Raw genomic sequence first — 27,242 nt, 5'->3', positions numbered from 1 at the left:
GATCTCTTCAACATACTAATTTTATTTCCTTTGGATATGTACTCAGATGTGGGATTGCTTGAGCATGTGGTAGTTCTATTTTTTAACTTGAAGTATTTTAACTCCTCACTCCTATCCATAAGGGTGGTACTAGTTTGCATTCCCATCGACAATGTGCCATCATTCCCTTTTCTCCACGTCTTTGCCAGCATTTGTTTAGTCTTTTTAGTAATAGCCATTCTTACTAAGGTGAGGTGATACCTCATTATAGTTCTAATTTGCATTTCCCTGATGATCAGTGTGATGTTGAGCATTTGTTCATATTCTTGTTCACCCTTTGCTTTTGAGAAATACCTATCCAGGTCCTTTGCTTAGATTATAACTGGATTATGTGTTTCTTGCTATTGAGCTCCTTGAATTCCTTATATATCTTAGGTATTAACCTTTATCACATGTATGGACGGTGAGTATTTTCTTCCATTCCATAGGTTGTCTCTTTACTCTTGGTTGTTTTCTTTGCTCTATAGAAGCATTATAATTTGATGCAATCCCATTTGCCTATTTTTGCTTTTGTGGCCTCTGTTTTGGGGGGGTGATGTCCAAAAAATGTTTGCCAAGACCGATATAAAAAAAACTTTCCTCCCATGTTTTCTTTTACTAGTTTTACAGTATGAAATCTTCCAATTCAGTATTTAATCCATTTTGAGTTGATTTTTGTATATAGAGTAAGATAAAGGTTCTTCTGCATGTATATATCCAGTTGTCCCAAGAGCACTTATTAAAGAAGCTATCCATTACCTATTGTGTGTTTTCGGCACCTTTGTTAAAGATTGGTTGATTTTAAGTTTTGGGATTTATTTATGGGCTCTCTATTCTATTCCATTGGTCCATGTGCCTGTTTTTATATATTATGTTATTTTGATTACTGTAGCTTTGCAATATACTGTATTTTAAAGTCATGTAGTGTGATGCCTCCAGCTTTGTTCTCTTTGTTTGGGATTGCTTTGGCTATTTGGTGTCTTTTGTAAGTTCAATATGAATTTTACGATTGCTTTTCCTTTTTCTTTTGTTTGTTCTAATACATGGCAGCAGAATGCATTTCAATTCATTGTTTACAAATGGAGTACAACTTTTCATTTCTCTGGTTGTACATGATGTAGAGCATACCATATGTGCAGTCATACATGTACCCAGGGTAATGATGTTCATCTCATTCCACTATCTTTCCTGCCACCATGCCTCCTCCCCACCCTCCTCCCCTTGGTCCAAAGTTTCTCCATCCTGCCCCCTTTACTCCCCCACCCCCATTATGAATCATCATCCACTTATCAGAGAGAACATTTGGCCTTTAGTTTTTGGGGATTGGCTTGCTTCACTTAGCATGATACTCTCCAGCTCCATCCATTTACCTGCAAATGCCATAATTTTATTCTCTTTTAATGTTGAGTAATATTCCATTGTGTATATATACCACAGTTATTTTTATCCATTCATCTCTTGAAGGACATCTAGGTTGTTTTCACAGTTTAGCTATTTTAAATTGAGCTGCTTTGAACATTGATGTGGCTGCATCACTATAGTATGCTGATTTTAAGTCCTTTGTGTATAGACCAAAGAGTGGGATAGTCAAATGGTGGTTCCATTGCAAGTTTTCTTAGGAATCTCTGTACTGCTTTCCTCATTGAAATTTTAATAGGGATTGTATTAAATCTATAGATTGCTTTGGGTATCATGGCTATTTTTTAAATTTTATTTATTTGTTATGTGTAACAGCAGAATGCAATTCAATTCATAGTACATATATACAGCACAATTTTTCATGTCTCTGATTGTACACAATGTAGAGTCACACCATTCATGTCTTCATATATGTACTTAGGGTAATGATGTCCATCTCTTTCCACCTTCTTTCCTATCCCTATGCCCACTTCCTCCCCCTCCCTCCCCTTTGCCCTATCTAAAGTTCATTTATTCCTCCCATGCTTTCCCCACCCCCATCCCCATTATGAGTCAGTTTCCTCATATCAGAGAAAACATTCAGCCTTTGGTTTTGGGGGATTGGCTAATTTCACTTAGCATTATATTCTCCAGCTCCATCCATTTACCTGCAAATGCCATGATTTTATCGTCTTTTAATGCTGAGAAAAATTCCACTATGTATATATAGCATATTTTCTTTATCATGGCCATTTTAACAATATTTATTCTTTTCAATCCATGAACCAAGTATACATTTCCATTTATTTTTGTCTTCCTCGGTTTCTTTCATCAGTGTTTCATGGTCTTCAATGTATAGATCTTTCAGCTCTTCATTAAGTTTATTCCGAAGTATTTTTAATGCTATTTTGATGGGTTTGATTTTCTTGACCTTATTTTTGTACAGTTTATTGTTAGTGTATAGAAATGCTACTGAATATGTATGTTAATTTTGCATTCTGCAATTTTACTGAATTTGGTTATTATTTCTAACATTTTTTGGCAGTCTTTAGGGTTTTGTGTATATAAGACCATGTTATCTGAAAACAGAGATCAGAGACAATTTAATTTCTTATTTTCTGATTTACATTCCTTTTATTTCTCTTTTTTTGCCCAATTGCTCTGGTCAGACTTCTAATACTATGTTGAATAGAAATGGCAATAGTGAGCATCCTTATCCTGTTCCTTCAACTTTTCATCATTGAATATGATATTAACTATGGGCTTGTGATAAATGGCCTTTATTGTGTTGAGGTATGGTCCTTTAATACCTAATATGTTTAAAGTTGAGTTGCTACAATGAAAGGATAAATATTATCAAATACTTTTTTCTGCACCTATTGAGATGATCATATGTTTTTTCTTTTATTCTATTAACATGATGTAGCATGTTTATTGTTTTGCATATATTGAAACTTTATCCCTTGCATCCTAGGGATAAATCTCACTTGATCATGGTGAATAGTCTTTTTAATGTGCTGTTTAATCTGGATTACTAGTATTTTGTTCAGAATTTTTGCATCTGTGTGCACCATGGATATTGGCCTATAATTTTCTTTTCTTGGAGTGTCCTTGACTGATTTTGGTATCAGGGTAATGCTGGTCCTTGGAAATATTCTCTTCTCTTCAATTTTTTTTGGAAAAGTTTAAAAAGGATTAGTATTAGTTCTTCTGGTATTTGAATGCACAAATTTATTACTGTGTATTTTAACTGGATGACAAATTTTACAAATTATTAATAATTGATATCCTCCTTGTCAGACAACAGAAAGATCAGAGTTAACGGAACCAAAGAACCTATAGAGTTTAAATCGAATCAGTGGTTTGGAGCAACAGTGAAAGCTCACAAAGGGAAAGTTGTGGTGAGTACAAATTGTGTGATTATGGTGTTGCTTTGGAATACCAGGTGCCCAGAAATGTTGTAATGCTCATATTTAGAAAAAACCCATTACCCAGGAACTTATTACACTCTCAAAGGTAAAGTATTGGCTTCTAAAGAACTTTAGTGCTTAAAATTAAACAATGTAGTTTAGTGTTCAAAACTATGGGAAATGAAGCTTGTTTCCCAAAAGAGCAGTTAGATACTTTCACATATTTTTAAAATGACTAAGAAATATGAAAAAATAAGGGCTTATTATTCAGGAGAGTATTTTATTGATTAAGATTTAAAGATCTGTCTAAAATCTGAACAGAAAAACAAGAGTACTCCTCTAGGGATGTTAAACAATCTACACCAGTTATCACTGATTCTTTTTCGAATAAAAGTCAAGCTTTCTTTAATATAAAAATGTTAGAAACTACTAACTACCTGATTTTGTGATTTCATTAATGTTTTTGTACTGAAAACTCTCAAATAGATATCTTTTAGTTTTAAACTGTTGTGGCTATAATTCCTATTCTTATTGCTGATACACAATAATACATGTCTAAGTTGTTGAGAAATAAGTAACCATTGAATTAATCTGAATTTGGGGGGGGGGGTTAGGGATTTTTTTTAAGTTGTTGGCTTTAATTTCTCTTCAACAATAAAGAAATAATTTTGGATTTTAGAATTTGTTTAAAGGTATTTGAATTATAGTTTATTAAGAATAAACATCTAAAGAATAAATACCTAAATTACAGTTTAGTGAGAATAAATATCCAAAAGTTTTATTTATTCTGTGGCTAACCTCCCCCAAAAGATTTTTTACAAAAATAGAGGACATGCAAAATATATATAGGTTGTCTTCTTTAGTTAGAAATACAGCATTTACAATGCACTTTATATAGTTTTTACATTTATATAGTTTTCTTCCAGAATTAATAAGATCTTTTTATTCTTTAGTAATATATGGCTTATGAAAATACTATTGAAAAACTAAGTCCATCCTAATAATTGTTTGGAATTCAAAATATCTTTGGGGTACTTTATTTTTTTTGGAGTCTTGAAATTTTATCTGTAGCACACAATTGTTGCACATGTATTCAATATTTCTAGAAACCTCCAAAACCATTGGAAATACAATATATAATATGTTCATGATAAGAATGTTTTATTTTTGATATGATTGCATTTTTTAAATTATGTGATGAAAAAGAGAATAGTGTAAAGTGTATTTCCAGTTAATCTTTTTTTTGAGTGCTAAAACTTAGCAGAATGAAGAATTAAATTCTACCCTATGTGATACAATTATTAAAATTAATAACTAGCAATGTTCAATAATTAATTATATAAAATCTGCCTACAGAAGGATCATCTTTCTGGGCAAGGTGGCACATGCCTGTAATCCCAAGGGCTTGGGAGACTGAGACCAGAGGATCATAAGTTTTAAGAGCCAGTCTCAGCAAAAGCCAGGAGCTAAGCAACTCAGTGAGACCCTGTCTCTAAATAAAATACAAAATAGGGCTGGGGATGTGGTTCAGGGGTCGAGTGCCCCTGAGTTCAATCCTCAATAATCCCCCCCCCCCAAAAAAAGGATCATCTTGAATACCCAGGTATCATGGGTACACATTGGACTTGAATCAAAACCTAAACATATCATATAAGTGAAATTAAGCAGATATATAGAGAGATAATATCTATATCTATATTATCTATAATAACTTTTTAGAATGGACATCAGGCAAGCACTGGATACTATCAGGCCTACAGGTGACTCTTTTCACTGTCCCAACTCCCCCTGTATTTCAACATTTATACCTTGCATTTATTATACCTTGAATTTATTAACCAAGTAACTGAGAGGGCCCTAAGACAAGGGAGCCTAGATGCCTTGGAGACTTTAGGGGCACTAGCAAGGCTTTATACTGTATAGGAAAGCAAAACTACACAGCCAAAGTTGTAGAAAGGATTGGCTTGAAAATATGGGTTGTCTCTGCTAAAAGTATGTATTGGACTAGATTATGAAGGATACATTTAAAAGCAGAAGATGACTTTAAAATCAGTATGTCTTCACTTCTCATTAGAAGATAGCCTAGTAGCTCCACCTTCTAGGATTCTGCACTTCTGTGTCCTTAGGGATGAGGCTTGGGCAATCAATTCAAGCTAGCAAAACAGAAGTCAAAAAAGCTGCCTATGTTTTGTACACATTTACTGCCTCTCTCATTCTTAGCAACATTAATGTTATTTAACTTAAAGAGGATTTCATTTCTATCCTTTTAAATATTATGCCCTTGTTAGAATCTAAATTCTGAAGAAGAAACCAGAGCATGTCATTTTTAAAAAACCACATTTTTCTTATTGATGTTTAAATTATTTTTTGTTGATAAAATTCCTAATATTGTGTGAGCTAATTCAAAGGCAAGTCCTAGCACCATAAGGAAGACTCTAATAAATGTCTTATTTTCTCCAGAGGAGCATTCTTAAAATTAGAACAAGTGGATGAAGCATCAGATAAGTTTCTAATATGACAAATTTGTTATCATAAAAACAAAGATGTAATAACTAACACAAAATATTTTAAAATTGTAAAATTATGTTTCACTTTCTATTTAGTGGGCATGCATTTAATTTAATTTAACATGCATTTATTAAGAAACATCTACATAAAAAGCTTTGTGTTAAGTGCTGTTGGCAGTTTAATAAATTCCAAAAGAGTCTCCAGTGTGAGAGCAAGTGTAACATGCACCCTTATCAAATTTACCACTCTATAGGTGAGCTAGAAATAAGCATGTATGCTTCTTTTCTAACCTTTTGGGGTTTTGCCTTGTTAGAATTGAGAGTGCATTTATGGAATGACTTTGATAACTTGGCTCCTTCAAAAAGATTGTCTGTGGCCTTTAGAGTTTATCAGAATAAATTTCTCCATAACAAGCAGAGTCAGATTGTTGAATTACTTTACATTCAATGTTATGCTTTGGAAATACTTATAGGTCATTAACATGTGCTTTTTTAAAAAATTGTAGATGGAGAGCATGACTTTATTTGTGTATTTTTTTTAATGTGGTGCTGAGGATGGAACCCACATGCAAGGCAAACACTCTGCCACTGAACTACAGCCCCAGCCCCAACATGTGCTTTTTAAATGACTTTTTGATTACTTCTCATAAAATTGCTGAAATAGGCATAAGATGCTGTCTCTTGCCTTCAGTTTTACTGTGCATAAAAAAACAATGAGTGAAAATAAAGCCCAAAACACTGTGATAAGGAGGTAGTATGTCTAGATGGAAGTCATTATTTAAACATTCATAAGAAGCAACTATGGGAATCCACCAAACAGAGGTTTATAAACTTGTGTGCATCCTTTGATCATTAGCTGTCTTGTAGGTTCAATTTTTTAAAAAAAGAAATGAATAGAAAATACAAGTTATTTGCTTTTAGGAAGTAATTTTCTTTTGCCATGTTACTTTTTTTTAAATTTAAAATTCTGTGGAAGGGGTCATTCCTTTGTACGTTTAATGTTTGGCAGTTACTGTGTATTAATCTTAAAAAGCAGCTTGGCAAGTTTAATTAACTCTATCAACCAAGGACTCACTAGGATGATGAAGGCCAATTAATTCAACTGACAATTTAGAATAGTATGTCCTAACTTTAGGTACACGAATAGAAAATTCAAGTCAAACTATTGTATAAAAAAACTACCTTGAGGAGAGAAGGGGGAAGTGCTGGGAAAAGATATTGGCCAAATTTTATTGTTATATTGTGTGTATGTGCAAATATGTAACAACAAATCCCATTAATATGTACAACTATTATGCACCAATAAAAATGTGGGGAAGAAATAAATAGAAAACTACATCAGAAATATTTTTACTATCTTTGATGTTTCCTAGGCCTGTGCTCCTTTATATCATTGGAGAACTCTTAAACCAACACCAGAAAAAGACCCTGTTGGCACTTGCTACGTGGCAATTCAGAATTTCAGTGCCTATGCTGAGTACTCCCCTTGTCGGAACAGTAAGTTATTTGTATCCCTTGAAACTGAAATCTAGCTCGATGGCTTTTCTATGATAGATAGGAGTGCAGGTAAATTCAAAACACCAATGGGGGCTGGGGTTGTGGCTCAGTGGCAGAGCGCTTGCTTAGCACGGGCATGGACCGGGGTTCGATCCTCAGCACCACTTAAAAATAAAGGAATTGTGTTGTGTCCACCTACACCTAAAAAACAAATATTAAAAAAAAAATACCAGTGATACATTGTAACATTATAGGGGAAAGGGAGGAAGGTGTAGATTATCGACAGCTTTGCAGGATGTCTTGCTATGATAGGGAGGCCAACGGTCAGAATTCTGCTGATCCTTTTCTATGTTTTTGGAAATTCAGTTATTAGATATTCTGCAGTAGAATTGATTTGTTCCCTGTTTTAGGTCTGAAACTGTCAGTTGCTGCTTAAATTTTACCCAGTATTCTAAAGAAGGTGGCTGCCCATTCTGCTTGTTTATGGCAGCCATGGTGTTGGTCAGCTCATGGTGTTGGGCCCAGCTCAGCATCAGCTTTCTGTCTGGCCTGTGTTCTCAGGGGCTGTTGCTTTGATTGACAGACACTTTTCTCCTTAAGGTGTTACATTCCCCACAACCAGCACTACCACCATTTTTTCCCTCAGTGAAGACGCTGTACACTTAAGAGTCCCAATCTCCCCTGCAGTTCTAGAAATCTTCTAACAAAGCATGTTTTAAAGGAAGCCTGTGAGTGCCACTTGGGGGACATTGCTGTATAATCCCTTTATTTTGTAGAATACCCAAGGACTCTGAGATGGCATGATGGGTGGATGGACTGACTGATCATCTGCTCAGAGTTTTTTGGGAACACCTCCATTTTCTAAGTGCCAAGTAGATTACTGGTTTTTGTAGATAAGCGACCAATGGTGTTTTTACTCTTATTCTTATTAATTCAGCAAATGACATTGATGGGGAAAAATGTCATTGGAAAGAACTTTCTAGAGACTGATTTCAGTATATGTTTTTTTTAAAAATCTCAATCCAGAGTTAGTTTAACTCTGAAAATTACAAGTGAATCTTCCTCATTTTGCATAAATATTTCTAAAATTCAAGATTATTGGGAACTTAGTGAGCCCCTGTTTCAAAATAAACAATAAAACCAGGCACAGTGGTACATGCCTGTGATCCCAGAAGCTTGGGAGGCTGAGGCAAGAGGATCACAAGTTCAATGCCAGCCTCAGCAAAAGCGAGGTGCTAAGCAACTCAGTGAGACCCTGTCTCTAAATAAAATACAATTGGATTAAGAGAGAGGCCACTGAATTTTACACCTGAAAGTGAAATTTATTTTTAACTCTGATGGGTTTTGATGAGGAAAATGATTTTCTAAATGTCAGCTAAATAAATAATCTGTGGAATAAGGACTTCGTTTTAAACAGCTATATGGAGGGTTCTTTGTGGATAACAAGATTTCATTATTTATTCATTCAACACATTTATTGAACACATTAGCACTACCCATTCTACAGTTAGGGGATACATCAAAGAATAAGAGAAAAAAAAAACCCTGTGTCCAAGGAACTGACACTTCAGTGGGAGAGATAGAGAACAAACAACAAACATATCAATAAATAAATTCAAATATCATATCAGGTAGAGAAAAATGACTTGAAACAGCAAGGCAAGAGAGAGAGGCATGACCCAAGCCTGGAGGGACAGGTAGAAGGGGGCTCCTTAGACAGGACAATAGGGAGAAATTCTTTTAGCAAGTGGTAGTTGGGATGGTGAGGGGAGGAATTTCCCAGGAACAGGCCATAGTCAAGAAGAGGTTAGCGTGGCTCACCTTCCACTCAGGTGCTTGGTTCTTGGGTTTGGCAAGAGGTCAGTGTTGTTAAGCCCAAAAGATTCAATGCTGAACTTGTTTTATCATTGCTTATACCTATCCATAGCACATTTTTCATGATGGCTACAGATGCTTCCCCAAATTACACATTTTTTTTTTTTTGTAATTAAAAGCTGAGCCTATCTTTGCACGCCTTTTGCCTTGATGACATGTCTTATTCCTCCAGCTGACATCAAGGGTGATCATTTGTAAAACCTGTCCCTACTTCTTGTTCTGCCCCTTTGCCTGACTGCCCATGTGATGTGAGAGCTCATACAGCCCATAGAATCTAGTCTTGTGGGGCACAAGTTTCAGTGTGAGGTTGAAGCATTATTTAAATATAAATTACAGACACTCAATCTTGAGCTTCTTTATGGTGCCAATTTATTTATTCTTTATTTTCCTAAATAGAAGAGTAATGGAACAAAGGCAAAAATGGAGTTCAGGCTGAGTCGCAGAATAGCTAAGTAAATGGCCAAGAATTTTTTGGACTCTAATACAACCCATAGTCTTCACATCCTCAGGGGCTCCCTATTCCTACTTGTACTTCTTCCTCTTTTAATCATCCAAAGATCAGACTTCCTGTCATGGCTAAGAAATTCACAGTTCATTAACACAAAGCCAGCTTGTTCATGAGCATATGGTCAATATCACAGAACAGGAACATCAACAATATTATTTTCAAAAGAGAATTTAAAGAATCACTTCTGTTCATTCCACACCACAAACCCACTCCGAAACTGTGAGCAATGTGGGAACTAACCTGTTCATTCATATGGATGTCACATCTTCAGCTCTAACAGTTATTCATGATTCAGGTGACGAGAGTTGACACACACTCTCCCATTTTACTCTGGATGCCAAAAACTAGTAGCAAATGAACAGCATCCATCCTCACATTCCTGAGTTCACTGGGACGTAATTATAAAGTTCAGAGACATTCTGAAATTCCAGGAAGAAGGATGCCTTCAGCTCTTCCAATAAATCATAATTCAACAAGAAAAGAGAAATGGCTTTGTGGATGAAAGAACTTCACAAGCTACTCCAGTTGCCACTCAAAATAAACATTTGAAGTTGGTTATTTTCTCAATGAATTTTTTTTAAAAAAATTAGTGTTTTTTCTTCATCTTTTTCAGTTTCTTGTTTTAAAGCAAAATAGTTTCCAAGAATGATCATGTTCCTTTCCTGTTGAATATTTGACAATATTAAAAGGAATAGTTGACTTTTTTAAAAAAAGTTTGTGCCTTCCAATGTAAAAAAGAAACAAAAGGGAAACCAGTAGAGAAAGAGGATCAGGTAAAGGAGTAAGGTAGGAAAAAGAGGTACTAGGGAATTAAATGGACCATATTTTGTACACGTGTGAATATGTCATAATGAGTCCCACTATTATGTATAATTCTAATGAAAAAGAAAAAGGTTTATGCATTTAAGAATACATTTCTTAAACATATTGAGATTAACACATGTAGATTCACATAGTAGTCTATCATGCATGCACATATATTTCTAGATGTGTATGAATATTTACACCCATAACTTTCTAGAAAACCAGTACCCAGAGGTTATACAGATGAACTTTTATGGAACTAAATAAAATTCATAGCCGTATGCCACAAAATATGATTATAAAAGGAAGTAAGAGGGTTTGGGGTTGTGGCTCAGTGGTAGAGCACTCACCTAGCATGGGTGAGGCACTGGGTTCGATCCTCAGCACCACATAAAGATAAATAAATGAAGGTATTGTGTCCATCTATAACTAAAAAATATTTTTTAAAAAAAAGAAGGAAAGAATTTTGTCACAATATGTTGTATATGGTAGATAACTTGAAAATGTAAAAAAAATAAATTAAAAAAAGAGGGAGAGCATCTGGAGAAACTGATGATGACAATACTAAAATTAGCTAAGTACTGACCAAAGGCAGGGGATGGGGGGAAATGGAAGATATTCTAGGAAAAGCTGGAAGGACAATATCCATTTCAGAAAGCATCTAGAACAGGCACACATCCAACCTGTGAGTGTTTCCTGTGATGATGTGTATTTGTTTCCTTTCCTGCCCTCTCATTTCAGTTTTCATTCTGGAATATTCTTGATTAAAAAACAAGTAATTAATAGCATGTTCATATCTAGCACCACACACACACACACACACACACACACACACACACACACACACACATTCTTTTTTGGTAGTGGGGGATTGAACTCAGGAGCACTCGACCACTGAGCCACATTCCCAGCCCTATTTTGTATTTTATTTAGAGACAGAGCCTGACTAAGTTGCTTGGCACCTTGCTTTTGCTGAGGCTGGCTTTAAACTTTCCATCCTCCTGCCTCAGCCTCCCAAGCTGCTGGGATTATAGGCGTGTGCCACCACACCTGGCCCATATCTAGCTATGTTAACTATTAAGATTTCCCCTAGTTAACTACATGTTAGCTATAATTCAAGCATTTTAGAAGTGCTTAAAGTACAAGTTATGAGCAGTACATTTCTAATCTTAATGCCATAAAGACTTCTGGTAATAAAATTATTGGAATCCTTCTATTGGTCTGTGTGTAATTTACATAAGTGTACAGTGAGATATTTTTGGACATTCTGTTAGTGAATAACACTGAATACAAAACAACCATTCCTAGAGAGTGTTCTCTTTGACGAACATCAGCATTGAAGTGTCCCTGTGAGAGTGATTGCAATCAGAAATGGAATTTGCCAATTTACCTAACAATAAAAAAATTTTAAGGTCGGTTCCTAATGAAAAGCACAGAAATGGAAATCGTTTTTGGTGTTCCCCCAGCAGAAAGCAAGAACACAGGTGATCTTTCTCCAGGCATTCCTGTTAGGAATGGCAGATGTATGAGAAGGAGCAGACAAAGATGAGAGGTTACTGTCACAAGGGCAATTAGAAAGATAGATTAAAGGTGGAGATTTTAGTTCTTCCAATGAACATGATTTGTAAAACCCAATTTAACTCTGTTTTTTTTTTTTTTTTTGCTGTATTCCCTAAGTGTAGAATAGTCAGTACTCTAGGTGAGCAGTAGATCCAAAAAGATATTATTCCTATTGCTCTTACTATAAATCACAATGATGTTTAGAATCAGAAAATATGTGGAACATATTTAATAAATTACTTGGAATGAATTTTTAAAATAAAGGACATATTAATTATTTCAGGTTTAGAAATCTATAGGGAAAACAACAAAATATCTGGAATTGGTTATTAAAATATATCTTAGAAATGATGATGTTATAACCCTTATATATCTTGATCCTTCCAGGCAATGCCGATCCTGAAGGCCAAGGTTACTGCCAAGCAGGATTTAGTCTGGAATTTTATAAGGTAAATTTTTTTGGTCTTGCAGTCTCTAATATTTCATGTGGTTTGTTGCTGTTTAACCCTCTTTCCCTCCCATGCCCCTCAACAATAGCAACAACCAATGAACCTTTAGGTACCTATGTATTCATGTCTGGCAATATAAGATTATTTTTCCATTTACTCTTTATTTGTGTTAAGGAATCTATGCACATAACAATTTACTGATAAAACCACATATAATGACATATGTATAGGAATACCAGGAAAAGCAATCATCTTCTTTCCTATTCCCTGTAGCAATTGTTTTTAAATGAAAATCTCAAAAACTCAGGGAAAAATATATTTCTAAAATGATCAGAAGAATCTATAAATTATTTAATCTCTTAGCTGGGACTGATTGATTTGGTTAAATATGAAAATTCACATATCCTTTTACAAAATTAAAAATACAGATGTCTAGTACTAGTACTTGAGGACAGACATTCTAGGGTTTTGAAATAGAAATACAGTAGAAATTTTTCCTCAACATATATTGTTTGACTGTCTGTTCATTGTATTTTCTGTCAAGACTTTGTTGTTTTGTATTAATTTTTCCCCCACTGGGATTTACAGATTTAGGGTACCAAAAGTGGGACTGTATGCAGTTGAAAATATATTTATATTTTTTAGTCTGGAGAGTTTTCTTTCTTTCCTGAGAAGGGGTTAGGCTTGCAGATATATGAGAAAATAAAGCAGGCATTACTGTGGCCTTGAAAAAAAATCAGGACATAATTTTCCTTTTATTATCAAGGCTTTTCCAAAGACCATGCCTGCTAAATCGTACAGCATTAAACAGGCAGATGTTTTGTTTACCAGAGGCAGTGCCAAAAAACTGAATTTATATATTCTCAAGGGAGGAAGTTCAACTTATCTGAGTCATATTACCACTCTTTAATCACATACTAAATATTGAAAGGAAATTAAAAGAGGAAAGAAAATGACCTGCAGGCCTCTGATACAAGGACCTCTTTGAAAAATCGTTTTTTAATGAGAACAAATTGTTAGAGCAGTGCTTATTAGCAAAGATTTATGGCTCTGAAAGTTTCTCAGTGTTTCTTTTCCAATTGTTGTTCCTGTTGCTGCTTCTGTTTTGTAGAATGGAGACCTCATTGTAGGAGGACCTGGAAGTTTTTACTGGCAAGGTATGTTCTGTTAGCAGAGGAGAAAAGCACATTTGTTGCTACTAATAAGGAGTCAAATGTTGACTTTTTATTACATTAATATTTTATCCTTAGTCATAGTTTCTTGATTAAAGCATCGTTTCAATTTGTACTCTTATATAGAAATGCTATTTTAAAAAATTCTTGCAACTTAAGAATTAATTTCTTCCCCAAGAATTTATTGAAGCTGTGCCAGGTTTTGTGTTAGATGCTAGGAATATAATAATGGGTGAAAACAGATATGGTTTTACCTTCACATAACTGGGGAAAGATACAGGCATCAATTGAATAGTAACATGAGTACCTAAGAAACTCTGATCATGATACACATGAAGAAGTAAAGTAATGTCATACTGGGGCCAAAAAATGAGGAGGCTTTTCCAGGGTGGCTGCAAATAGGTGAGCTTTGTATTCTGATCACTGGATGACAGGGAGCTGGAATACAGATTGTAATCTACTTAAGGGCCACCAACTCAGGTGCAACCCAGCATGTACCTAAATAGGATGACTTCCTCTAATTCTTTTTTTTTTTTGGTACTGGGTATTAAACCTAGGGGTGCCTAACCACTGTACCACATCCCCATTTCTTTTTATTTTTTAGTTTGAGACAAGATCTCACTAAATTTCTTAGGCCCTCACTAGGTTACTAATTAGGATTTTTAAAAGGACAGTAGGAGCTGTGTATGGAGTGGCAGGCCAAGGTAAACAGCATTGTCACTGTCCTACAAACAAGACTCCACTGGTGGATTTAAAGAGTGTAAATGGATGGGTTCAGCTGGAGTAGGAAGGTGATATTTGTCCTCAGAACAATGGGAAAGTGCTGGGGAAGTTCATGGCATACTATTATCAAATTCCCGTTTTAACACCATCACGATGGCAGTGATCTGGAAAGCTGATTGGAAGTTGGCCGAAGTGAAATATTAGCAAACTAGTCATAAGGTTGTTACAAATTTATAAGCTAATTAAAAGTTTTTAAAGTCAACTAGCTATAGGTTTCAGGTAAACATGTTTGCTCCTTAAGAATAGAGATATACAGATTGAAAAGGAGGAAAAATTTGCCAGGCATGGTTATGCACACCTGAAATCAGGAAGCTAAGGCAGGAGGATGGCACGTTTAAGGCCTGCCTCAGCAACTTAGTGAGGCCCTTAGCAACTTAATGAGACAGTGTCTCAAAATTAAAAAAATAAAATAAAAAGGGCTGGAGATGTGGTTCTGTGGTTGAATGCCCCTGAGTTCAAATGTTACAAAAAAAAAAAAAAGGAAAGAAAAATGCACGTCAAGAATATGTTACTGACTTAAATCATTTGGGTACCACTCACTGAGTTAGAGAACAATGGAGAAAACAGATTTAGAATGAGTTGGAAAGAGAAGGTGTTGAGGTTGCTTTTGGTTATGTTTTTTTTTTTTTATTGGTTGTTCAAAACATTACATAACTCATGAAATATCATCTTTCATACATTTGATTCAAGTGGGTTATGAACTCCCATTTTTACCCTAAATACAAGTTGCAGAATCACATCGGTTACACATCCACATTTTTCCATAATGCCATATTAGTGACTGTTGTATTCTGCTACCTTTCCTATCCCCTACTATCCCCCCTCCCCTTCCCTCCCCTCTTCCCTCTCTACCCCATCAGCTATTGTTCAATTCTCTCCCTTGTTTTTTTTTCCCCTTTCCCCTCACCATCTCTTATATGTAATTATGTGTAACAATGAGGGTCTCCTTCCATTTTCATACAGTTTCCCTTCTCTCTCCCTTTCCCTCCCACCACTCGTCTCTGTTTAATGTTAGTCTTTTCCTCATGCTCTTCCTCCCTGCTCTGTTCTTAGTTGCTCTCCTTATATCAAAGAAGACATTTGGCATTTGTTTTTTAAGGATTGGCTAGCTTCACTTAGCATAATCTGCTCTAATGCCATCCATTTCCCGGCAAATTCCATGATTTTGTCGTTTTTTAGTGCTGCATAATACTCCATTGTGTATAAATGCCACATTTTTTTTATCCATTCATCTATTAAAGGGCATCTAGGTTGATTCCAGAGTCTAGCTATTGTGAATTGTGCTGCTATGATCATTGATGTGGCAGTATCCCTATAATGTGTTCTTTTAAGGTCCTCAGGGAATAGTCCGAGAAGGGCGATAGCTAGGTCAAATAGTGGTTCCATTCCCAGCTTTCCCATGAATCTCCATACTGCTTTCCATATTGGCCGCACCAATTTGCAGTATGTTGACTATAGAAATGTTGGGCTGTCCAAGAGTTTTTCAATTAAGAATTTAGGTATCAAGGCTTAAGTTCTAGGAAGATGAATTTATGATAAAAATTTATATAAAATTACTCTTAAGCTTAATTCATACACATTAATTATGAATATCAAATAATTGACATCTTGGTCTTTAAAGATTATTTTGCAAACTGAAAAACATATTTTGCAAGAGAGGGACATAAAATAAAATTTATGTTTATTTTTAAAAGATTGTCTTCTAATTCACTTGGTTAATTTTGCATAATCCATTCCTCTGTCTAAATTGGGAAAAATGTTTGATACAAATGATTTGCTATAAATTAGCTCTGGCAAGGGCATATAGAAGCATTTGTCTGAGATATAGAATTTAAAAATTTATACCAGTTTAAGATTATGTTTATAGACCCAGCTGAAGAAAAAAAGCAAAGGCAGTATGTATGTGGGAGGGAAAGAAGTTTATAGAGCTTTAATTAAAAGAAAATTGGCAAATTCTACAGATATTGTTCAAAAATTCACGTGTAAACACCATTGTCGAATATTAGAACAGTCATTTCGGTCCCAGTGACTTGGAAATATTTATGACGTGGTTTGATAGTTTTATTCTTTCTCCCCCTCTCCTTTTTTTTGGGGGGGTTGAACTTCAAACAGAAAAATTGTGGGAATTTTATGTGTGAGTTTCTCAAGAACAATTTGGCTTCAAAATTGATGTTAAATATTAGTCTTTTGAAAGCATTCCTCCAGTTTCCTTCCAAGGAGCTCATAAGTACACTTCTGCCCTAGATGTCCATAAAAGATGTGGAATGCAAAGCAACTATAGTGGAAAATTACTATCTTTTAGATAATCATGTACTCCAATACAACCATATTTCAAGACTTTCAAGTGTGACTTTATTTGGAAGAGATTAGCAAAACTTCTTATCAATATTTGTGGCCATGGGTTCCTTTATTGCTAAATTTCTGGATCTCACTGAACCTAGCTCCTTCCTACTGTCATAATTTTATTCTCAATATATTTTAGCATAAAAAGTAAATGACTCACTGATCATATTATTTCTTCCTTTAACTTAACTGATATGTTTACAATCTATTGAATCTTACTTATACTCAATCTAAATTATTTATTTAGATTTACTGTACATCTATACTTTGCAAGATTACAAAATTTTATTAAAATGACAAAGGAGACCTTGGTTGTCATGTCAGATATCCTTCTAGCAAAATCATGTGACCTTAGAGAATGCATTCAAGTGCTCTGAGCCTCATCTTCCCCTTTTCTAAGAAGCTATATAAGGCTAGATGATTTCAAAGTTTCCTTCTAGCTAAAATATTCTAGAATAAGAAATTTAATTATATAAATTGAAGGCAAAGGGAGTATGTATGCTGGAAGCAACAGGAAGACATAAAATGTTCATGTCTGGTCTTCTGTGCAGCTATAATCAACTCTACCTTTCAGTTCTAGTGGCAGGTGGGAAAATTTATCATCAAGAATGCAAGTAATTCCATGGTAACTTTCTTTTTTTTTAATTATTAGTTGTTCAAAACATTACAAAGCTCTTGACATATCATATTTCATACATTTGATTCAAGTGGGTTATGAACTCCATGGTAACTTTCTGGGTCTGCTGAGGGCCTGCCTCTTGCATTCATTCAGTTAACATATTCATTTGTCTAAAAACAGGTCAAGTGATCACCGCCAGTATTGCAGACATTATTGCAAATTACTCATTCAAGGATATTCTGAGGAAACTGTCTGGAGAAAAGCAGACCGAAGTGGCTCCAGCTTCCTACGATGATAGTTACCTTGGTGAGATCCACTGCTCAAGACATTTTTTTCTTGAAAGAAAAGCAGATTAAATATAGATGTTTATTTGATTCCATACTTACTTGATGTCATTTGTCATCTTCTATAAGTTTCCTTTCCTTATTAGAATAGATGCTTAGCTCTTCTCTTTAAATACAACTACTTTTTTTTTTAGTCATGTTGTATACTTGCATAACTTGAGAAGCTATTTTGTTTGTTTTTGAGCATCTCTTCTGTAGGATCCATAACAATCTTTTGCATATAAAATACTTTGCTGATAGCAGACACCATGTATTTGCAGGGCTGCTACCAATGTTACAGGGGCAACAATGGTTGCTGAGCCACTGTCCAGATCAGCAACAAGAGACTTTCCAGCTGCTCGAATATTCTCACACTTTATCATATGAAAACCACACAATATCATTTCATCACTACTCTTTCCTACCTTTGGTATCCCAGTGGTATTTTATTTGCTTGATAAATTTGAAAAAAAAATTTAAATGGTAGTTATGTTTTGTAGGAACAGCTAGCACCTCCTCTTGGAGCTAAGTGAAATTTCTGAAAAGTAATTACTAAAGGAATTAGGAAGCATGCTTTGTTAATGATCAAAAGTAGCAAAACTTGACAAAAAGGTTATCTTTAAGAGTATCTGCCTAATCATGATGAATCAGCAGCTCTTAAAATGTAACAGCTGCCACTTACACATACAGATTGATTATGAAGTGTTCATGTTTTGAACATTGACCTCAGAATCTGATTTTTTTTTTGCCAGTTTCTACATAATGTTGGTAGTAACAACTATTGTGTATCTAGGACTTAGTATGAAAGTATTCATAGTAGTGAGATTACTTTTCCTCTTTATTGAACCACGGGCTTTTATTTCATAATGTTCATAAAGATTTCTAAATAAAGGAGTACTGTCATTTTTTTTCATTTCTTTCTAGATATATCTCATTTTTTTCATTTCTTTCTAGATACATCTCATTTTTTTCATTTCTTTTTAGATATATCTCATTTAATCTGATTACAGTTTGTTTCTTTTTTAAAACAGGATACTCAGTTGCTGCTGGGGAATTCACTGGAGACTCTCAGCAAGGTGAGAGACATCATTGAACTTAAGTCATTTTAAAAGCATGACAAATAGGTAAACTGGCATTAAAAGTCCTTTTGTAAATATGTTTTCTTTGCTAAATACAATATATATAAATAGAATCCCAAATACATATGATAATATTTTTGCAGAAAATATATACATATTTGGTGCAGCATTTTCCATCGCAACAAATTTAATAGGAATTGATATAAACCTTAAGAAATAAAAATTAGGGCAGTCATCCTATGTTATGAATGAAAAACGTACAGAAGGTTAAATGAATTAGACAATAGCCATGCCGTTAGCAACAGACGAAATTTGAGAAACTAAGATCCCTCTTTTAAATTTAACTTCTAAGATCTCATGTAGTATATGTCCAAAACTACACTCCCCACCTGACTCCTATGCCTCATGCCAACATTACTTCTCTCTTTCCCTTTGGACATGTGCAGTCCCAAAATAACAGCACAAACTAATGCCTGTTCTCGTGTATGACAAGCGTTCGCCTGCCTTCTATCCTTTCCTTTCCTTTGGCTGTTGTGTCTGTTTTCAGTCCTCTCAGTCTGTATCCATCCCCACCTTCCAGTGGCCAAGTGCTTTTATTTATTTATCTTTTTAGGTCAATTTTAAATGTCATCTTCTCCAGAAATCCTTACTTAGCCTCCTTCTGTAAACTCCTATGTCATCTTCCTTTTCTCTCTCCTGTGGGATTTGCCATTCATTAGTCAAACGTGTGTGTGTGTGTGTGTGTGTGTAAAGTGTGGAGCATGCAGAGGTGAACAAATGGCCCTTAATCTCAGAGTCTGATAGATACTAATGAACAAAGAATACCTAATTTGAAATTGTGCTAAGTACCATGATAAAGGCCAATCTTTGCATTCTAAAGTGTGTAAAAAAATGGAGTTTTCAAGGAATTCATTTTGACTGGCTGGACTTTGATACGAATAATGAAATAAGATTGGTTTAGAGAAAAGGGACTGGCCCAGATCATGTTGGGTCTTGTAGGTCATGGAAATGATCCTAGAACTTATGCAAAAAACAGGGGAGAAGCCACGAAAGGTTTAAGTAGAGTAATAATTATTATCCAATTATACTTGTGATTTGAAAAACAAAACAAAAAGAAAGGAAAGGAGATTAACCACAAAGGCTGTAAGGCTGTTTCGTGTGTCTCCTTGAAGGCAAAATTCATATATATATATATATATATATATATATATTTTTTTTTTTTTTTTTTTTTTTTTTTTAACTGGGGATTGAACCCAGGGGCACTTTACCACTGGGCTACATCCCAGTCCTTTTTATTTTTTATTTTGAGACAGGGTCTTACTAAGTTGCTAGTTGTTGAGGCTGGCCTCAAACTCACAATCCTCCTGCCTCGGTCTCCCAAGTCACTGGAATTGCAGGCATGTACCATTTTGCCCAACATGATTTTCTTTTTCTTTTTTCTTTCTCCATGGCATTTGAGCACTTGTTGAAAAAGCTGTCTAAAATAGTACTCTGACCCAAGGAAATTAGTGATGCTGCACATCAACAGTTTCTCAAGAAAGATGGCAGAAAATAAATAGTGATTTTCCATTGGATCTCAGGAATATCTAGAAAATGTATCCAAATTTTGAGGATATCTGAAATAAAAAGTTCTCTGAAACCATACCGCAATCAGTTCACTAGGTCATTATGAATCCAAGGCTGTCCATGTTCACTGTTTACTTAATTAGACACCAGGGACTTAGAATGCCATGAAAAAGGATTTGATGTCCTTTACATGAAGGGTTCTTAATATGGAATCTCTGGACTGTTGAGTGGTCCACAGATAGGCTTCACTAGTTTTGAGCTCTTAGATATTTTATATATATATATATATATATATATATATATATATATATATATATATATATAAAATATAACATATTATATATATCATATATATTTATGTATGACATATATATCATATATAAAATTTATATAAATATATATATGTAAATATATATTTATAAAAATCTCAAGGTTTCCATGTATGTGAATTTTTCTGTTGAGAGGATGCATAAGTTTCTTTCCACTTCAAATGTGTTCATGACTCAAAAAATACTAAGAGCCTGTGATCTCATTTTGGAATCAGCTGTGGTGGACTTAAGACCCAAGAAAATGATCTGAAGTTGACCCTTATCGGGAAAGTAATGGAATATGGAGAAGGAACATTGACCTGACGGTTCTTGACTTCTACTCAATAACTATGGTCTCCACAGTGACTGAATCTTCCTAAGCCTTGATTTCCCTATATATCAAAATGGGATATTAAATCCCTCCTCTTTAGAGGTTAAGTGGTATAAATATGAAAAATCACATGGTATATTGCTTACTCAAGAGAAGACATTCAATGAAAGTCTCTTTTCTGCTTCTCACTAGACACAAATTTTCAGGTCAAAGACCTAAATTTTTCCTGAACATATTGCTGATATTGAGAAACTTCTGAAGGTTTCACCATGAGTTACTGGAATAGATCTAAGAAATGTCTCCTATTTTCCCTTCCAAGTAAAAATCTGTGTAGTTGATTGACAGTTCTAATTTGCCTTTGGCCCTAAGTAATTAAATTTCCTAATCATTTACAAAAGATTATAAACATCTTTAATCAAAATTTCATTTAATAGCTCCTTAATGGTGTGGTCATGGGAGGTTGCAGATTCCAAAGTTACTGGGTGTCATGATTGATTTGGGGGGAACAAGATTCTAAATGTTTGTGAGATATAAGAAGTAATGGTTGCCCTGCATCTCAAATGACACAATCCCCCTGAATCTGTCTTAGTTGACAGGTCTGACCCTGAAATCAGTCAATTCCATTATATTAGACTGTGGTGGGTTCTCAGTGTCAGGAGGATCTAATTTATATCCCCCCACAAGATGACTGAAAAGTGGACGATATCCTACAAGTGCTAGAAGCTTCCTTGGCCAGAACCGTATCTTGTCCTCCTGTTGCTCTAGGTAGACTATTCACATGCTCTCTCAAGCTAACCCCTCTGCTTTGTCCCTTTTGCTCTTGTCCTCAGAGATGAAATTCCAGCAAGTCTTGCTTTTCTATCTTTCATAGAACCATTTGTCCTTTCTCCTGTGTCATTCTCACTACCATCCAGTCATACTCTTACTTCTCCCATTGAAAACAAAAACATCCACTTGTCCCACTTCCACCTGTGGCTATAGATAACACCTGTATTTCTCTGCTTTGAAAGGATTGTCACTTTTCTCTTCTGGTATTCTCTGTGTGACAGTTCCTCAGTTCCCTTGTCCTAAGCCTTGGCCTCTTGATCTGTGCTGCTTCTGATCTTGTCAGGCAAACTAGGGGCCTCCATGTGTCTGTCTCATCTTCCCTGAACCTCAGGAGCACTGGACAGCTTGGATTCCTCCCTCCTCATCTCTCCACCTGGCTTCCCTCTAGGTCCCTGGCAGCTCTTTCAGTTCCCTCACCTCACTGAGTGACCCAGGAATAAATCCATGGACAGTTTCTACAGAATTTGAGTTCTCTCTGGGTGATCTCGTAGTTTTTATTTCTCCAGCTTAGACTGATTTCCAGGAGCATGGATCCAGCTTCCTACTCCACATCTGTAATAGAGTAGCCATCCCAAATTTGATGTGGTGGTATGGAAGGCCTTCCCTTCCCTCAGAAAGAGGTGCTGCCCTCCACTGTCACACTCCCAGCTGCAACCTAATGGCAGCGCAGTCCTCTAAGTTGCTCAAGTCAAATACCTTGGAAGTCAGCCAAGTGCTCTTTCTCTCACCAGATCCAATCCACAATCAAATCCTGCTAACTGAACCTTCAAAATAGAACCAGAATCAGACCACTTCTTTCATGTCTTTCTTCCTGCGTATTTTCTACTCTGATCCAAGTTTCCATTATCTCACACCTGTATTACTGCAAGAGCATCCTGCCTGGTCTCTCTGCTTCACCCTTGCCCTCCTATAGTCTATCCTAAGTCCAGAAATCAAACCACAATTTCAGAAACATAAGTTAGATCATGTACCTCCTTTTCTCCCAATGAGTTCCCAACTATAACCCAAGTCTTTACAATGACCTAAAAGGCTCTCGTCATTGGCCCCCATCTGGTCTCATCTCCTGCTCCATTACCCCTCACTGGTTCTATTGAAGTCACTGTGGCCTCCTTGCTATTCTTTGAATAAGTCCAAACGCACTTCTACCTGAGGACCTTTGCACTTGATGTTCCTTCTAACGAGGACATACTTCTGCCAGATATCTACAATATTTACTTTTTCCTTTTCTTTGGTCTTTGCTCCAATGTTACCTACTCACTGAGTCTCCCCTGACTACACTAATAAATTGCAATCCCTTCCCCATCCTAACTCCAACACCCCATCTACCAGTTCATCCCTTAGCTTTTCTCTACTACATTTATTTTATTCTGCTATGCCATTTAATTGATTCTAGTTTTTAGGTGACTGCCCTCTCCAACTAGAATATAAGCTCCCAGAGACCAAGTCATTCTGTCTGTTTTATTCACACTATATCCCTACAATCACATGTACATATTTGTCAACTGGATGAATGAGTTTACATATGAAATATCTAATGTCTGATCTAAGTGAATCTTCCCTGGTGATTAATGCTAACACCATACACACCCAACTCTGCTGAAGCACAGAACAGCAGATATACTTAATGCTGCAATGAATATGTGCTGTACCTTTAGGAGCAGTTTTGGAGGATGGGTAGCAATTTGGATAGAATAGGAATCTATTCCATTGCCTCTTTTCTTTAAATTATACTAAATTTTAAACCCTAATATAAAAGATGGTTTAGATTTATATAAATGAGAGATAGAAATAATAATAATTATCATTATTATTATTTATAATCTAACTCCCATAGATTGTAGGTAATTGTGGAAAACTAAGTTCAATGATTCAACTCAGGTATATGGCGGACCCATGACTGCAACCACTGTTTTCTGAACCTACAGCCAGGCCTCTGTGCACTGGAATATACTGCCCCCTCCTCAGAGTTGTCTGCTGTACCATCAATGCTTCCTCCCTGAGATGTGCTTAGCTACCTTGTTGCCCAAAGGCTGCTGCCAACATTCCCAAGAGGAAGTAAAATTAAATTAGCATCTAATTTATGATATGTGTTTTTTTCTTAGGTGATCAAACTTTGCATTTAGTTTTAGCATGTTAGTATCATGGGAACTGTACTTCTATACCAGCAAAAAAAAAAAAAAAAGTCCCAAAGTGACTACTGGCAAATTAGAATAAAAGTTTCAACCTAGAAATCACTTGCAGATTTGAAAAGTCTGGCTGATGTTCTAGAAACAGAAGTGCATGCAGAATGTTATGAAAATTCGAAAATCTCAAAGAAAAACTTGCTCTTATGTTTTCTATTGTCTGTAAAGAAACAAAGGTTAATGAAAATGTAATGCAAAAATCTGATTTTGAACTTTTAACACACTACCCCATTTTGAAAATACTGTCATTACCACTTACTTACTATACAGATTTAAATATACGTGGAATTTTCCTTCAAAATTTCTATTTTATCCCCAGAATTGGTTGCAGGAGTTCCAAGAGGAGCACAGAATTTTGGATATGTGAGTACTTGACAATGCATTCTAGAATATTTCTTGTTTATGAAAAGAAATGTTTTCTTGCAATATATTTTTAAGTCTTCAAAATTTTTCTTCAATAATGAGTGCCTCCTATTGATTCATGTTGTTTGCTTACTAAAATAGGAAGGAAAACAAATGAGGCTAAATTTGATCAGATCCACGTGCAGGAGAAGCTTCATGATTTGTGGGACCTAGTATAAAATGAAAATGTGGGGCAATTTTTTTTTTTTTGCAAATAGCCACAATTATCAAAGATTTTTGAATTGTTAAAAATTTCAGGGCAGCAACAACAAAGCATTAAACTAAGGTTGGATCTGGTGGCACCCAGGGCCTTATGTGACTACATAGGCCACACACCCAGGAAGCTAACCCTATCTGTGTGCACAATTGAGGAATGTTGTAAAGGCTTCCATTGCTACAATCAGCACTTTAATGTGTCTCATACAGTAGAAATAATAAATCAACAGTGATTTCACTAGGACATTAGTTTGCTAAGTTCTGAGTTCTTAGAGTAGCATAAGAACAGAAATAGATTTAGACAAAAATCCTGATTAATAAGTTATCTGACTATCAGTTTACCTATTCTCAGTGGTCTTGAATTCAACTATTATTTCCCCACTTACTTCAGTAAGCATGCATATTCTGAAAATATTCTGGAGTTAACTACAGACAAAAAGTTTATTTGGATTTTTCCTTTAGGTCATTCTCGGGGACTTGCAGTTTTGTTTTATATATAGCTAACTCTTATTACTTATTAAAGCTTATTAGTCTTCACAAAAAAATAAATTATTTTTAAGTTGCATTTTTTTAAAAAAACAATTTCTTTAGCTTTATGTCAAATGATCTATCTAATTTCTCTGATTTTAGGTGTCAATCATTAATTCTACAGATATGACCTTTATCCAGAATTTCACTGGTGAACAGGTAAAGATATTTTAATATGAAATCATAGTATCACTCAGTGCTAATATACTTTAATACTTACATCATTTATTCATTCACTCAAAAAATATTTAATGAGCATCCGATATATGTCAGAAACTGATCCGGGCACTGGAGATACAACAGTGCAGCTGAAAGATGAACCCACCTCTCCTGCAGCTGTGTGTGGGGTACAGCAGGATGGAAGAGTTAATTTGCAATCAAATAAAATGTTCATGATAATTTCTGATAGTGATCAGTGATATAAAGAAAATAAATAGCTAGATAATTAAGGTGTGGTAAAGGATCTCTTAGGGTGGTCAGGGGATCCTCTGGGGGCAACATCTAATGCAGAGCTAATAACAGCTAATACTAAGACACTCAAACATCTGACATGTCTGAGAAGCACAGAAAAATCTCCAGTATCTATACACAAGAGAGACAGAAATAAAAGCCAAAGATAAAGAGGGGCAGGGACCTACCCCATGAGCTTTGTGAGGAATCCCCTAGTTTCAACTTATTTTTTAATAAATTCACATTTGAAATTAAGTGCATGCTTTTAATCTGACATGAACAGCCTGTATTAAGCTCTTGTCTTTCAAGATGACATAAAGATAAAGCCCTTTAGAATATCTCTTCCTTGAGGTGGCAAAGAGAGAATCCCATGTTCCACTTAGGATAATCTCTTAGTCACTTTATGTTGCAATTAAAAATGAGTTAATTGAGGCTATGCTAGAATGGACCAGGGTCTTAATGAAGTAACTAAGTAATTACTAGTAATAAGTGGTTGCACAGGTAGAGCTGGCACTGCATGTTGGGAAGTAGTTGTATCTACGGGTCCTCAATAACATCGAGGAGAAAAGCTCCCACAGACAGTGTGAGGGTGTGTATGTGTGCATGTGTGTGCTTGTGTGCTTGTGTGTGTCGGAGAGAATAAGCTAAACACCTAAGAACCCAGTAATTCAGGACAAGAGATTGCAATATTAAGAAATGCAAGTAAGATTTCTTCTGTTTTCTGAAGATATTGTCAGGGCTCTAGGAAAGAAAGAATCCTAGAAGAGCAAGCTAGAACATGTCCTGGTGTGTAGGACTCTCAGAGATTCTCCATGCTAGCCACTGAGCCAGGCTTGCCCAGCAAGGCAGACTACCCTCCTTAAAAGAAAAACCCCACTACCTGCCAGGATCCAAAACGGTCTTGGTATATTGCCAGTGATGTTTAGTGTACCTGGTGGTGAGCTCTCAGTACCTCCTTCCCTTTGAGAAGACAGTGGCAACTCTGAGGTCTCATCTTCTTGGTCACTGCCAATGGGCCTGGACTTCTGCTGCTCTTGTTTCCTGTAACTGGAACCCTCTCCTGAGCCTCAGTAGTATATGGGGTCTTGAGAGCCCTTTCCTCCCAGAGACTACCATTGCTCCTTTCCCACTGTCATTTCCTGAGGTCCTACTGTGAATGGGTCAATTCCTGAAGACAGGATGCTACCACCCTCTTGACCAAATATGGTCGAGGCCACAATTTATCTCCCACCCTTCATGTTCCTGGGTATTGTGACTGGTGAAATTTGCCACATTTCTTCAAGCACTGAATTGGGTACTGCTGTCTGAGAGGCATGTCAAGAAAATTGATTAGCAGGTTTTTAAATGAGCAGAAAATGATTTTGACATCTTGTTGCCAAAATGTGGGGAGTCAGTCCACCTGTTACTCTGAAATTTTCCACAAAGCAGTTCACATTTCTCATGATACTCTTTCGGAAGTTATGGAGGAAGGAGGCAGGAATGGCAGTGAAGTTGGATGGGTCTGTAAATTTTGAACAACTATAACTAAGGGCATTTGACCAATGTGTGCTGAGTGCATGTATGGTGATATCACACAGAATCCCAC

General features: G+C 35.7%; 1 protein-coding gene across 1 annotated transcript in view; it reads left to right on the top strand.

The window, feature by feature from the left end:
• Itga8 (integrin subunit alpha 8) overlaps positions 1-27,242 on the top strand; it is a 199,490-nt gene that overhangs the window by 30,832 nt on the left and 141,416 nt on the right. Inside the window, exons 3-10 of the mRNA XM_046448373.2 lie at positions 3,217-3,317; positions 7,207-7,330; positions 12,465-12,526; positions 13,638-13,683; positions 17,624-17,749; positions 18,798-18,842; positions 24,381-24,424; positions 25,310-25,366. Coding sequence (XP_046304329.1) covers positions 3,217-3,317; positions 7,207-7,330; positions 12,465-12,526; positions 13,638-13,683; positions 17,624-17,749; positions 18,798-18,842; positions 24,381-24,424; positions 25,310-25,366 — 605 coding nt within the window. The remainder of the gene's footprint in view (positions 1-3,216; positions 3,318-7,206; positions 7,331-12,464; positions 12,527-13,637; positions 13,684-17,623; positions 17,750-18,797; positions 18,843-24,380; positions 24,425-25,309; positions 25,367-27,242) is intronic.

This window comes from Marmota monax, unplaced genomic scaffold, assembly GCF_021218885.2.
Source record: "Marmota monax isolate L192 unplaced genomic scaffold, Marmota_monax_Labrador192_F-V1.1 WCK01_AAM20220418_F8-fsc00066, whole genome shotgun sequence".
In the NCBI taxonomy this organism is placed as follows: Eukaryota; Metazoa; Chordata; class Mammalia; order Rodentia; family Sciuridae; genus Marmota; species Marmota monax.
Note: the sequence above shows the minus strand (reverse complement) of the source record. Positions and strands in the feature narration are given on the sequence as shown.